At 39.7% G+C, this 13,061-nt stretch overlaps 1 protein-coding gene across 2 annotated transcripts in view; it reads left to right on the forward strand.

The window, feature by feature from the left end:
* Positions 1-13,061, forward strand: part of rgs3a (regulator of G protein signaling 3a) — a 122,629-nt gene that overhangs the window by 64,740 nt on the left and 44,828 nt on the right. For both annotated transcript variants that reach the window (XM_034709281.1, XM_034709282.1), the window contains exon 6: positions 11,900-12,889. In XM_034709281.1, coding sequence (XP_034565172.1) covers positions 11,900-12,889 — 990 coding nt within the window. The remainder of the gene's footprint in view (positions 1-11,899; positions 12,890-13,061) is intronic.

A 13,061-nucleotide genomic window follows, 5' to 3' on the forward strand; every position in this document is an offset into this window, starting at 1 on the left:
TCCTCCAAGTGATTCAGCTAGAAGATGTACTTAAGTGTCCACCTCTTTTTTTATCCCCCTGGGTTTCCTTGAAACCACAGGCCCTCTTCTCCCATAATCCCTTGCTCACTTTTCCATTTTCTCCTTCCCCTTCGGCCTGATCAGGTTCGCAGGGTCTGACGGATAAACGACTATTACTGTCTCATCGCTCTTCTCTCTGTGAAATCAAGGGGAAAATAGGCCGGTGCGTTGCGGTGCATGTAATGAGGCCACTCAAAGATTGATCATCTATATGGCCTGCTGGCTTAATGAGTTATTGGTACAACAGCAAGCAACAATGGCATTCAAACCCTTCAGACACAGATTGATCTGGACAGCACATGCCAAAACATATCATATATACATTTAGTTGTGGCGCGGTCATGCAAGCACACACACACACACACACACACACATGCACACACAGATCGATGTGCTGTTTTCACTTCAGTCATACACGTACTTCTTTTCAAAGAAGCACCTAGCAGCAGGATGATTATAACCTCCGAAATTAGACAGACATGTGTGAGTGGTTTGTAATATGTGACCTGTGGTTGCAGGAATGTAGAAAATGAACCATGAGTTTGAGATTATATAACAACCTGTGACGTAGGTTTGAGCAAATGATTCCACTTACGGCAAATAAACAACTGGAGTTTATAAGGAGAAGTTTTGGTGGAAGAAAATGTTGTTTGCAGGTGCAGTAAAAAAACAAGTTGTTATCTCTGTTGAGGAGAAACAGAAAGCATCACTCCCATCAGGAGGCTCATGGTCTAAAAATGTGATCTTTAACTGTTGCATGCTTCCCAAGTTAGTCTTGATTGAACATCTTCTTCAAAGCACAGATATAAAGCAAGACTGTGTTTGTGTCAGATCTTTTTCTGTACCTCTTATTTCTTCTTTTATTTTTTTTAGCTCCTCTTCAGATAGAATTGGAATTCTACCAGCGCTATAAATAAATGTGACTTTTATCTTCTGAGATATTAATTTAGTGTTTAAAATGACGGTGCCAAAAAGTTAAAGCTAAAGTAGGGAGTTTTAAGGGGGTTATGAAACAGATTGAAATTTACAATGAGTCCTGTTTGTGACCTAAAAAGGTAGAAAAGACCATCAGCAACAACACTGATCATTTCTGCAAAGTTATTTTTAATGCTTTTTACCACTGCTGGGGGATAGGTGTCAAATGATAACTGTTACAGCTCACTACCTAAACAGCCGTGGTTTAAATTTCCCACAGCAAACAATCACAATGAGTGTGCAGGACATAATTAGTTAAGAGATAAGAGGTGACTATTGCTTGAACAAAATGCTGGCAGGAACTGCTATTTAACATTTTGAAATATCATTTCTTCTTTTAACTGAAGTCAAGGATCTGAATCCTCTGTAAGATGTTGTATAGTTAATGAATTACATTATACTTGTCTACAACATACTATTCATTTTATTATGTAATTAAATGTCATCATAGAAAGGGAGGGAAATACAGAAAGACAAATCTGAAGCAGATAGTGCTGGTGCTATGTAGATATAAGATTTAGACTCTGTCTGTGAGTGGGGAGCTGTTAGGGATCATACTGTTGCTAAATTTGGAAAAAGCTCCATTTGAGTTTGCCTTTGCATTCAACTTACTTAGATATGAAGTGGGGATTCCACTGAAGTCAGAAGACATAACTTTGGCTGCATTCAACTCCTCAGGGACTCATTGCGGTCATGAGTTACGAGGAGGTTTGCATGTAGGAAACCAGCGATTTAACAACTGCAAGTTTGGATGCTGTGTAGAATGTTAATAAAAACAGATGGTTTCAAAATAATTGAAACTATATATTTTCACTGTAAACTCTGCAAAGAGAACATATCAAACTTTGAAACTGAACATTTAAAATTTGGGATTGTTTAATGAAAAATATATGCTCATTTTGAATTTGATGCCTGCAATACATTTCAAAAGGGCTGGCACGGGAACAACAGAACCCTAATGAAGTTGTGTAATGCACAAAAAAAACAAAAAAAAAACAAAAGAAAAAACACCTAGAGGGACATCTCTTATTAATAAGTTAATTTGCAACAGGATAGTATCATGACTGAGTATCAAAAAGGCATTCCAGATAGACTCAGTCTCTCTGAAGTATAGTTCAAAAGAGGTCTGTGAGAGACTGTGTGGGCACATCTTAACAATTTCAGAATAAGGATCCTCAGTTTAAAATTGCAAAGAATTGAGGGATTTCAACATCTATAGTACATAACATCATTAAAAGACTCAGATAATTCAGATAAATCTTTGTAATAAAAAAGGGGACAAGACCGTAAACCAATTCACAGTCAGCACTGCAAGAACAGACATGACTCTGTAGTGGAAATCACTGCATGGGCTCAAAATCACTTTCAAAAAGCATTGTCTGTGAACACAGTTTGTTGTTGCGTCCACAAATGCAAGTTTAAAACTGTATCATACAAAGAGGAAACTATATATAAACATGACCAAGAACGACTTCTCTGGGTCCGAGCCCATTTAAGATGGACTGAGGAGAAGTGGTGAACTGTCCTGTGGTCCGATAATTGAAAAATGTTACATTATTTTCGCAAGTGGTAGCAACATGTCCTCTCAGCCAGCTTGTCATCAGCGCACCGTTCAAAAGCCAGCATCTCCTCTACTGGAATGTACCTGTAACTCTTATTGTGACAGTCTATTTGTTTTAGAAACAGACATTTGATTCTAGCATAGATGATCCATGTTTCCTTTTACAAAGGCATACATTCAGAAACACGATTGCTGTTACATTCGTTGGACGTCTGAAGTGGAGCAGGTTGACACTTTTTTTTGGTTCTTCCTTTCAGAAAGTCTTGGTGCTGATCAGGATGACAGCTCTTGAGATGCACAGTTAAATTGGTTGTGTCAAAGGAGTGCTGTTTTACAAGCATTGGAGGGAGCTATTTTGATGTCTAATTCTGACACTTCAAAATACTTCCACACAGTCGTCATGTCGAAGCATGATTTTGGCGCCACATGCACATAATTGATTTTTCATCGTATCGGTCATACTGGTTGAAGATGAATGAGGGAGACAGTGCCCAGTTTGATCAACTTTGTCCAGATTTCTTGTTCTTTCTTTGGTCCTTTGACTCCATTAACTCCCTTAAAGCAGGAAGTCTAGCCTGCTCTGACCTTACATGTCCTACGGGGAAATCGATGAGATAAGTCTGTGGGCAAAGAAAACTGAAGAACAACGTAAACAAGAGTAATGCAGACTAATCGGGTGGAGATACATCAATTAGACATCCTGCCAGCCACTTGGCTGTCATGTACATCCACAGCACTGAGTTATTATGAGGAAGAGAGTCGAGACGGGAGTCGAGGGAGTGGCAAAGCGGAATAGAAGAGAAAACATGCCCTTTTGTTTACCAGTGTACAATATACTTAACAGCATTGCTAATTGAGTTGAGCTGGATTTATGGTGGATGGAGTTGGATTTGGCAGTAAACCATTAATATCAGACTGAGTAAAGTGAAGCAGGGGATGACTTTAATGCTCTTCAGTGCAATGTCTTACTTAAAAACAGAGGAAATTAAATAAAGAAAAGGAGGGGAGGGGGTGAGGGGAGGGGGTGAGGGGAGAGGAAAAGATAAAAGATGGCACATTGAAGTTAAGAAGCAGGCAGGGTTCTGGGGAGAACACAGAGAGATGACAGAGTTCAGAGGTGCTTCTTTAGCTTTTGGAAAACAGCTGCTCCCCTGAGATGGATCACATTGCCATAGTAACTGTGGGACAGAGGTCATAGGATTGTCCCTAGATGGATGTCAAGGAGTGTGTGTTTGTATGTGTGTTTCCTGTAGTTCTGTCTTTAAAATAAGATGTTGACCTTCAGAGATTTAGACCTTCAGATTGTGATTTTTTTTGGGAGGTGAAGATCATTTTTGTCAGTCTTCATTACTTTTTGGAAACAAGACGAAATCTCAATACTCTCTTTATTTTCCACCTAGTTGGCACAGTCACACTCTGCATGAGTCACTTGGCACGATTCCCTGGAAGGTGCTACTTATTTTCTTAACAGATGGTGTAAAATTAAAGGCATATGCTTTTGGATTAATATTCCAGTTGGAGTTGGATCATTAGACAGTTGAGTTAATGCGCTCCACACACCAGAATATAGTTTGTGATTTATGACTTTACCATTTCAAATTCATATTATCTCAATCTGCTTCATCTCAGTGTGCAACCAAACCAAAGAGAACAGTACTCAGTGAACTCAGTATCGTTCTCTTTGGTTTGTTTTAATCGTGAGTTCTTTTGCATCTCTATAGCATTGTAAATGAACAAAACAATGTTTTTTAAACTAACATAAAAATTGATAACTCAAACAGTTATTTAAATTTCTTGATTCAGTTCTTGTACTCTGCTGTGCCCTGCTGTTGTGCACATTAAAATACCTCAGAATCCTGGAAATGAGGTCAAGAGGAGCTTTCCTCATCAGCCCATTTGAACTACAAAATCCAAATTTCAAATCATTGAACTCTGAAATCTGCAAAGCATGCATGTGTTTTGGCATCCATTGATTGTTTGTAGCTTGTGATTCGTCCGTGTGCACACAGTTGTACAGTATCTTTGTTGCAGTTTTGCCCAATTACCCTCGGGCCTAGTGTGATATCAAACAGAGCACGAGAAAGATCTGTTTTCAGAAGTTTTATAATGAAGTTTTGAATCCATTAAGCCTTTTTCACTGCAAATTGGATTCCCCCAAACTTCTGTTTGAAGCCCAAATGTACTCCGGGGGGATGAGACAGAGTTTGCCTATATGTAGGAAATGTGATAAACGTCATCATATGCTGGGTGCGTAGCTTCCATTTAAAAAAAAAATATATATATCTGTTTTTGCCAACATGTTACCGTATTCAGCTTTGAACTAATGCAACCAAAATATTAGCACTGCCAAATGTTAGATTAAAAGGCACTCAAGAGTTTAATTGTTAAAAGTTGAGGCCTGAATTATTTTTGATTGGCCAAAATGTAATATTAGAACAGGGCCCTGGACGATCTTGAAAGGATTAACACGAAGTGAGCACTGAAGAGACATAAGTGGTCATGCATTATTTATTCTGAGGCTGCTATTAGAGAAGAGAGAGCGGTCAACATGTTATGGAGGTCAACTTGTGAGGTTTTAGAATAACAACCACAGTGATGGGGAACATTTTCGAAAAGTAACAGTAAATAAAAAAATTAAGTGAGAGAAAAGTAAGAAATACAGAGCCAAAGTTGACCCCTGTCACTTGTTAAAATACAGCGTGAGATGTTGGCAGGTAAGTCAATGCACTAATCTGACTAAATGGTTTGGAAGTCCCTCAAGCACTCAGTGTTGTTTCCATTAATACTATGTATACTTTTTGTCAATGGTATCGGAGAGGCACTAGATATCAGCCAATAATCAACTCTGAGTATCATAATTGGTTAGATTTAGAATTCAATTTTAACAGCAATGTCAATAATTTGGAAGGTATTCATAGAACAATTGATGACAAATTCGATTCAGTCCATCAATAAATAATTGGGATCACCAAAGTTCCCACCAAGAAGACGCCATGAAGCATAAAGTAGGTTTATATCTCATCAAACAGCCATTGAGACACTCTGAACCACGTCATTTGTACCTGCTGGTGGTTAACTGGAAAGTCAGGCGATCCACTAAAGTCATGAGGAGTCATCCTCTGTGGACAATGAATGTCTATGAATGACAAGATTAGAACTCCAGGTATACTTGAGAAGAGCTTCAGCAAATATTTATTCCCTGGACAGAATGAGACACAAATAGTGTATGAAAACAGCAAATGTTGCTTGTGCTCTTAACAATACACATACAACAATGTAAGAAATGTGTAAAAAGACCCAGAGTGAGATCCCTTGGGCGTATAACTTGTGGTGAATTAATGTCAGTAGCCAGTATGTCTGCCTCTTGGCTTTGAACACAAAACGGCAAAGTATCATATTTTAAGCTCAGTGAACACAAGGAGGGAGCAGGCCAACAAAGCATTAAATTGCATCTCATAAGTCAGCTGAATCTAATCTCTTCTATATGACCTTCTACAAAGACTTATAAAACACTTCACTAACAAAATTGCGGTTGGAAACTCATATGTGCTGGATTAGTTTCTTCTTCTTGGTGGATAATTTCATCACGCTTGGTGATTTTGGAATTAAAAGAAATAACCTTCTTGATATGTCTGCTGTTAAGTCACTGTACAAACAGTCATCCTGCTTTTAATGCATCAGCATTATGAAACCAAGATGGACAATGTCCAAGATTTACTCTCCACTCATCTCCTCTTTTATGTCTTTCCCTCGGTCCTTTTCACTCATCCCATTTCTGTGTCACTGCCTTTCTCTGATTCCCCTCTTCCCTTCTGCTTGTCTTATCCACTTTGTCTCCTCCATCACTTATACTCTACATCCCACTCTCGCTGCCTTTTAGCGCTGCTGTTGTTTCCTTGCCAGGGTTTGTATTGTGTTAAATCATTGATGACTCTAAGCCGTATTTGAATACATTTGTGTTGCACTTGCATATAAACATGCACATAAACACGAGTGTATTGCCCATTAGCTTGTGACTTTTAATCCATCTTTTGAAGCAGGTTTATTGAAGAGAGAATGTAAGAGGTGGTAATTAGCAAAATTAGAAAATGCCTTGAACATTTCTATGTTTGTTAATGAGTCTATTCTTTTCAAATCCTGTGTAAGACATGAAGGACAGGCTTGAAAGAGACAAGGGTTCTTTTCTTACTGCATTTCTTGTTTTTGTGTGTTCCTCTGTGTGTGTGTGTGTCCACTGAAGGGATTGTGAGAAGGAACAAGTGTATCTGACAGGACAGGTGGCTCCATTGTGTCTCAAGCCATATCTTCAACAGACAGGGGTTTATGTATGTAAGACAGGGAGAGAGAGAGGGAGGTCAGCAAATTCTCAAAATGGAAGGAGGAACTGTCCGTGTAAATCACAGTTCTAAATAAAACATGGGTCCAAACAGCAATAAATGTTCCTCCCGTGTTTTTTCAAAATGTTCAAACTCTGACAGTGACTCATAAATCAAAAGTCATAATTTTTCTGACAGTGACTCACTTTTTCTAAACGAAGGAAGAGGAGAAGGAGGGGCTGTAAGGGATAGAGACAGAGGATTTACTTCCACTTTTCTACACTGATGCTTTTATGGAAGAGCATTGCCTTCTAAAAATACCCCTCATCCACCCATCGCATCAGTAGAAGCCTTGATGACTTGGTTTGAACACTCCTGTGAACCTTTGGATAGGATCAAGGGGAGGTTAAGAGGGAGTTAGAATGTACAATGAGAGTCTGAATCACCTTGGGGGGTTGTGGAACATACCCATGAATATCAAGACAAGTCTAGGTTATGTTTATTGCTTTGAGTCTCTGTTCTAGTCTCAAAAGGTTTCACAGCATGAACACTGGGGAAATAGGTCTGATAAAACTTGGGTACTTGAAGAAACTATCTCTTACTTGAATGAAAAAGCATCCTGGAAAATAGATATGTCACAGTTGCCTGTTCTTCTTACCTGTTCTTTGTCTAACTGCCATTCTTTGTGTTACACAATACATCTGCAACATGTCCCTACTGAAACCAAAAAAAAATCCAAAATGCAGGGTTTTTATTTTTCACCATTAAGGGCCTGTGTCCACTAACAGGTTTTTTTTTCACTGGCAGCATCTATTTTCAATGCAAAATTACTGCTGTTGAGCATTTTCAGCTCCTAGCATTGTCAGCACAAAAAAGCCCTCATTAGCTGTTTTTTGTCACTGCGCTGTCTTGGAACACCACTGCACTTGTTAATATCACTACTCCCTCAACAACCAATCAAAATCAAGAAAGGGCGGGACTTCTGATACAAGTTAGTCAACGACAACAGCAGGGGTTCATACAAAGGAAAAACTAAACATTTGCACAGATCCAGGTCTAGAGCTTCTGCTAATGCTACAACATGGTATCTCTCAGTTGTTTATAAATTTTCATTGTGAAAGTTTCAGTTTATGAAAGCAAATTTGCAGCATACTTAGCATTTTAAAACAGACTTAATGTTCACTACTAAGGGAAGCAGTAACCGTGAGACTACTTTTATAACCTAGAAATAGTAGGCAATGGTGAGAAACACTCTTAAATGTATCTAGAGGGTTGCAGGCTCTGGTGGCACAAAAATAAGTGGTTAGTGGAAACAGGCCCTAATTGGCACTCAACTGATTCATCAGTAGCTGATACCTAGCTCTAGCCTCTTCGTACTACATTACAATGTTGAGAAAGCAAGTGTAGCCACTATACTCAGGCCTCCATTATTTGCCACTGCCTTCCTATCTTAGCTTATTTTAACTTGCTTTAAATGCAAATTTTAATGTAATTTTTAATATATTCCAATTGTCCCTTTTCTTTTATGTTTTATTATATTTGTCATTTTAATTATGTTCTTTTATGCCTGTCTGAATGTCTCCAATGCTTTTAATCTTTTAATGTAAAGCACATTGAGTTGCCCTCGTGTATGAAATGTGCTATACAAATAAAGCTGCCTTGCCTTGCCTCCATTTATCAGTTAAAACATATTCATGCTATTGTTGAGTATGCTTATGAAGGGATAATGATGATATTAGGGCCTGATTTTCACTTGTACGTTTAAGAGGCTTGGAAACTTGTGTGGTGTTTGAGTTGCTTCCCTCTTTGTCCCTTCTCTGTCAGGGCAGAATTTTGTTTGCAGTAGGCATAACAAGCTACAATCTTAGCACAAGTAACATCAGGATTAGTACAGGATTGCTTTTTTGGAGCTGGTCCTGACTAAAAGTTCCAAAAGCTCTCTGCAGAGTTTATAAATACAGGTCAAAAGTTTACAAGTCAGTGTATCTTGAAACTAACATTAGCTTTACAAGTACACAAACAGCTTGTGAAATATCATGAGAGCGGTCTGAAAGCAGGCAGCATTGTCTCCATTGAGAGCAGAGCGTCTTGTGACTGCAGCTTGTCATCAAAGGTTAACTTGACCAACACAGTGAGACCCTTCACAAGACTTGTTGCTGCCTTAAAGCAATCAAAGCAAGAATTGATTTTACTTGTTTTATTACTTTAATGTAGTAATCATGCATATCTTATTTTGGGAAAGGGGAAAAAAGTATATGTAAATGTATAACTTTCCAACAGTTCCTTAATTTGCCTTGGCTTGTTCCCTAACATCACAAACTTTGATCTTAAGTCGAATAAAAAATGCATTTCTGTGTGTTTGCACAATTTTGGCCCATTCAAAATGCTTTTAATGAAACTCCCACTGAGTGCATTTTGAGGTTGATGAGGTTAACGCAGCATTTACTTTTGGGAGGTTACGCAGACAGATTACAAGCTGTGTGTGTTTGTACTGTATACAAACATGCACATTATACCGTGTTGCAGACATACTTTGTTTGACCCTGAGAGGTTGATGGGGGCAGTGGATGACTTGCACACTGTGTGTGGTCAGTTGGATGAGAGGGAAATAAACAGAAAGTTGAAATGATGGAAACATATCTGTGTGTCTGATGCTTACTCTATGTAACAGTGATATCATACATTTCTGCATGAGGCTTGTTTTTCTATCCCACATCCCCTGAGGGTACAGAACCAGTTAGTTTGACTTAATATGTGCAGAAAGCTCAAGTTTATTGCTGTAGCTATATCTGCTAGAGTGAGAAAACATCAGTGCATCAAATTATTAACTCCATTGCACTTGTGTTGCAATATGGTCTCTAGCAGACTGGCTTTGTATCAGTCTTGTGAACCAAAATTAGCACTGAGCCTGACAATGTGTTGTCTTTTTAATGTTATATAATCACTCAAAACCAGTCCTGAATCAAGGATGCCTCATAACAAGACAACCCTATCACAACTCCTATGCTGTCATCCACCTGTTTTGAAATATATAGTGTATAATAAGTTGACCCAGTCACCATTGCATCAGAGATTCATTTATGCCTCTATCCAGGTTGACAGGTCTTGGTTGTGACTTGCACTTGCCTGTGATTTGTCAGTCGCTGAGTGTATTTCTTTTAAGCATACCAGTCGTCTTCCATTTTCACCCCAAATGGGACCATTATTTACAAGATTTTGACATCATAAGACATCAACAAGTGACAGAGCCCATAAAGTCATCAGTAAATCTTAGCTGAAGTATTAAATCAACTAAGGAGTACGGCCCTTTTTCCATTTACCTATATCCATTTGTCTTCTTTCTGTAAACAACAAAGTCTGCGTTATATGAGAAAAAATACGGATGTGAAATCAAATTGTTCAACATTGCACTAATGATTTAAGGTGAGAAGGGTTAACAAATAGTAAAGTGTGTGTCTTAGCTATAACAAAGTGTCACCCTCCGGGGCTGAAAACTGAAGCCAATGACTCATAGCACAAAGCTGCAGTTTTCGAGTGTCACAGGGAGTACATTCTTTTTTATAATGCATTCATTAATACAATATTAAGGCTGAGAGTTAAACATTAATTTGCATAATTAGGGGCTGAGTTGATGGACAGTCTTTTAACAGGAGGCTGAAAGTCTACCTCGGCTCCACGTTTTTTTTAATGTGTCTAGGTTGATCAGAAGTAAGATTCCTTTTTAAATGTTCTTCATTTGTCCCACACAAGCACCGACGATGTAATGCACCAAAACTGTGAAATGATCTGCCTTTGGATGTTAAAGCAGAAACCTCTCTCTGTGTTTTTTAATCTAGCTTTTATCTCATAGTAATTTAAGGGTTTAGTCAAATTTTGTATTTAATTCACAATAGTTTTATTTTTCAGTATTGATTTTGTTTTATTCAAATTGTATTGTTTTTAATTGATTTTTATGACTTCCAGAACTGTTTTACTCTGTTAATATAAAACATTTTGTTAAAATTCTATTTGAAATTAATTTCATTTGTTATTATTTTAACTGTTGCTGTCCTATGTCATTTTTTGTTTGTTGTTGTGAAGCCCTTTTGGCTGCATGCTTTTGTGTATGAAAGTTGCTACATAAATACATTTGAGCTGAGTTATATTAAATCATCATTTCTAACATGAGGCCCACCATCATTGGGCTTCAAATGGATGATCTCACAGAGACCACATCCATGTTGTATACAGTCTCTGGCTGAAACTGTGGTCTCTATGCCAACCTGCAGTTCTTTATGTTTTACACAATACCTTTGTTTACAACATGTCCCTCATAAATCCTAAATTAGTCAAAAAATTGCAGTTTTTTTATTTAGTATTGGCACCAAATCATGTGAAGGTATCTGATAGCAAGCTTTTAGCTGGCTGTCAGCATCTGACTATTAAACCCAGGCCTCCATTCAGTGGATAAAATCTGCACATGCCAAGTGTGACAGCTTGATTGCATAAAATAATGTGTCTTATACCATGATGATTTCAGATCTTTGCAAACTTTATTATAATAAGTAATGATGTGATCAATCATTGTTGTGGACACTCCTGCCTAAAAGGTCTGCTTCTTGCCTCACTACCCAAGGTCAAAGGTCATGAATGACTTTATGGTGTGGTCAGTCAGAGTTCAATATGTGCTCCATCTCTTGAGCGAGTAATGGCGGCACTATAATCACTTCTTGTGACATTGTGACCTCATGAAACGACATAAATGTCATCTAGTGTGGTCCCAGTGTTTACAGCTAGGTTCACTAACATTGAGCACACCAGAGATATGTCAAAACCTAATTCAATAGCAGTAATGGAATAGTTGTGATAAGTGGATTTGCTGGTGGCTGTGCAGTAAATCTCAATCACGCAGACTTAAACTTGTTAGATTTATAGACACTACATTAATTGTCCAAACAGATTTGACTTAACGGTTCTCTCTCTCTGTGTCTCTCTCTCTCTGTTCTAGATGTTGGAGCCTAAGGTGGATGCCTCTTCATGTGAGCTGGGTGGAGTAGGAGGGGACAGAGGTGGGGTGTGCCTCCACCTGCCCCCACGCAGCTCTGAAGGAGAAGAGAGCAGCCTCTACCCCTCCAGTCCCTCAGAGCCCCCTACGATCGGCAGCCCTCACCCGTCTGAGCCTCTCACCCCTTTGGATGAGATCTACACTCCTCTTGGGGGGTCTGTGGAGCGACACAAGGTGCCTCCCACACCACCTCCTTCCACAGAGGGGGAAGACTGCAAGAGCATGGAGGGGAACGAGATGGAGATCTGGAGGGAAGGGAAGGATGTGGAGAGCCGGGGAGAGGAAGAGGAGGAGGAGGATGGAGCGAGCAGAAAGAGTCCAGGAAGTGAATTTGTGGAGAGAGAAGATGGAGAAGAGGAGGATGGAGACAGGAACGAGGAGGAGGTTAACATAAACCTGTTGGTGTCAAACACAGATGAAGAAAACGCCTCAGAGCCACCTGACACCAACGCCCCCCCTTCCTCCTCCTCATCCTCATTTGTCATCCCTGAGCTGCGTCTCGATCGCTCCTTCAGCGCAGACGCCCTCTCCTCACCTAACACAGATGACGAAGATTACGATGAAGACGAAGACGAAGACGATGAGTCTGAAGAGGAGGAAGAGGAGGACGAAGATGACAGCGACGACGCCTACCTGCAGCGTAGCGACAGCAAGCGACGCAGCATGGTGGAGGGGGCCACCTGTGAGAAACACGGAGGAGGCGGGCTCAGTGTGCAGAACTCCCTCCGCAGGCGCACACACAGCGAGGGGAGCCTCCTGCAGGACCCCCGCACGCCATGCTTCACCTCGGACAACGCCATCAACTGCCTGGAGGTCGGGGGAGGACACCACAAGGGTGGGTGGACGCTGCCATCGCCCAAAACCCTGAAGAAAGAGCTGACCAAGAACGGAGGCTCCATGCACCAGCTGTGTATGCTGTTCTCTGGGAGGAAGGTAAGCAGTGTCACACTGAAACCATAACACAGACACAAAACAACTGAATACATACAGCTGATTTTAACACCATGATTGTCATACATTCAATGTTTTTCATAGTTGTGATTCAAAAGAGGAGGGCCAAAGATGTTCAAAGAAAAACTCAAACACCATCACACTGACACCTCTA

Source organism: Notolabrus celidotus, chromosome 19 (assembly GCF_009762535.1).
Source record: "Notolabrus celidotus isolate fNotCel1 chromosome 19, fNotCel1.pri, whole genome shotgun sequence".
Taxonomy (NCBI): domain Eukaryota; kingdom Metazoa; phylum Chordata; class Actinopteri; order Labriformes; family Labridae; genus Notolabrus; species Notolabrus celidotus.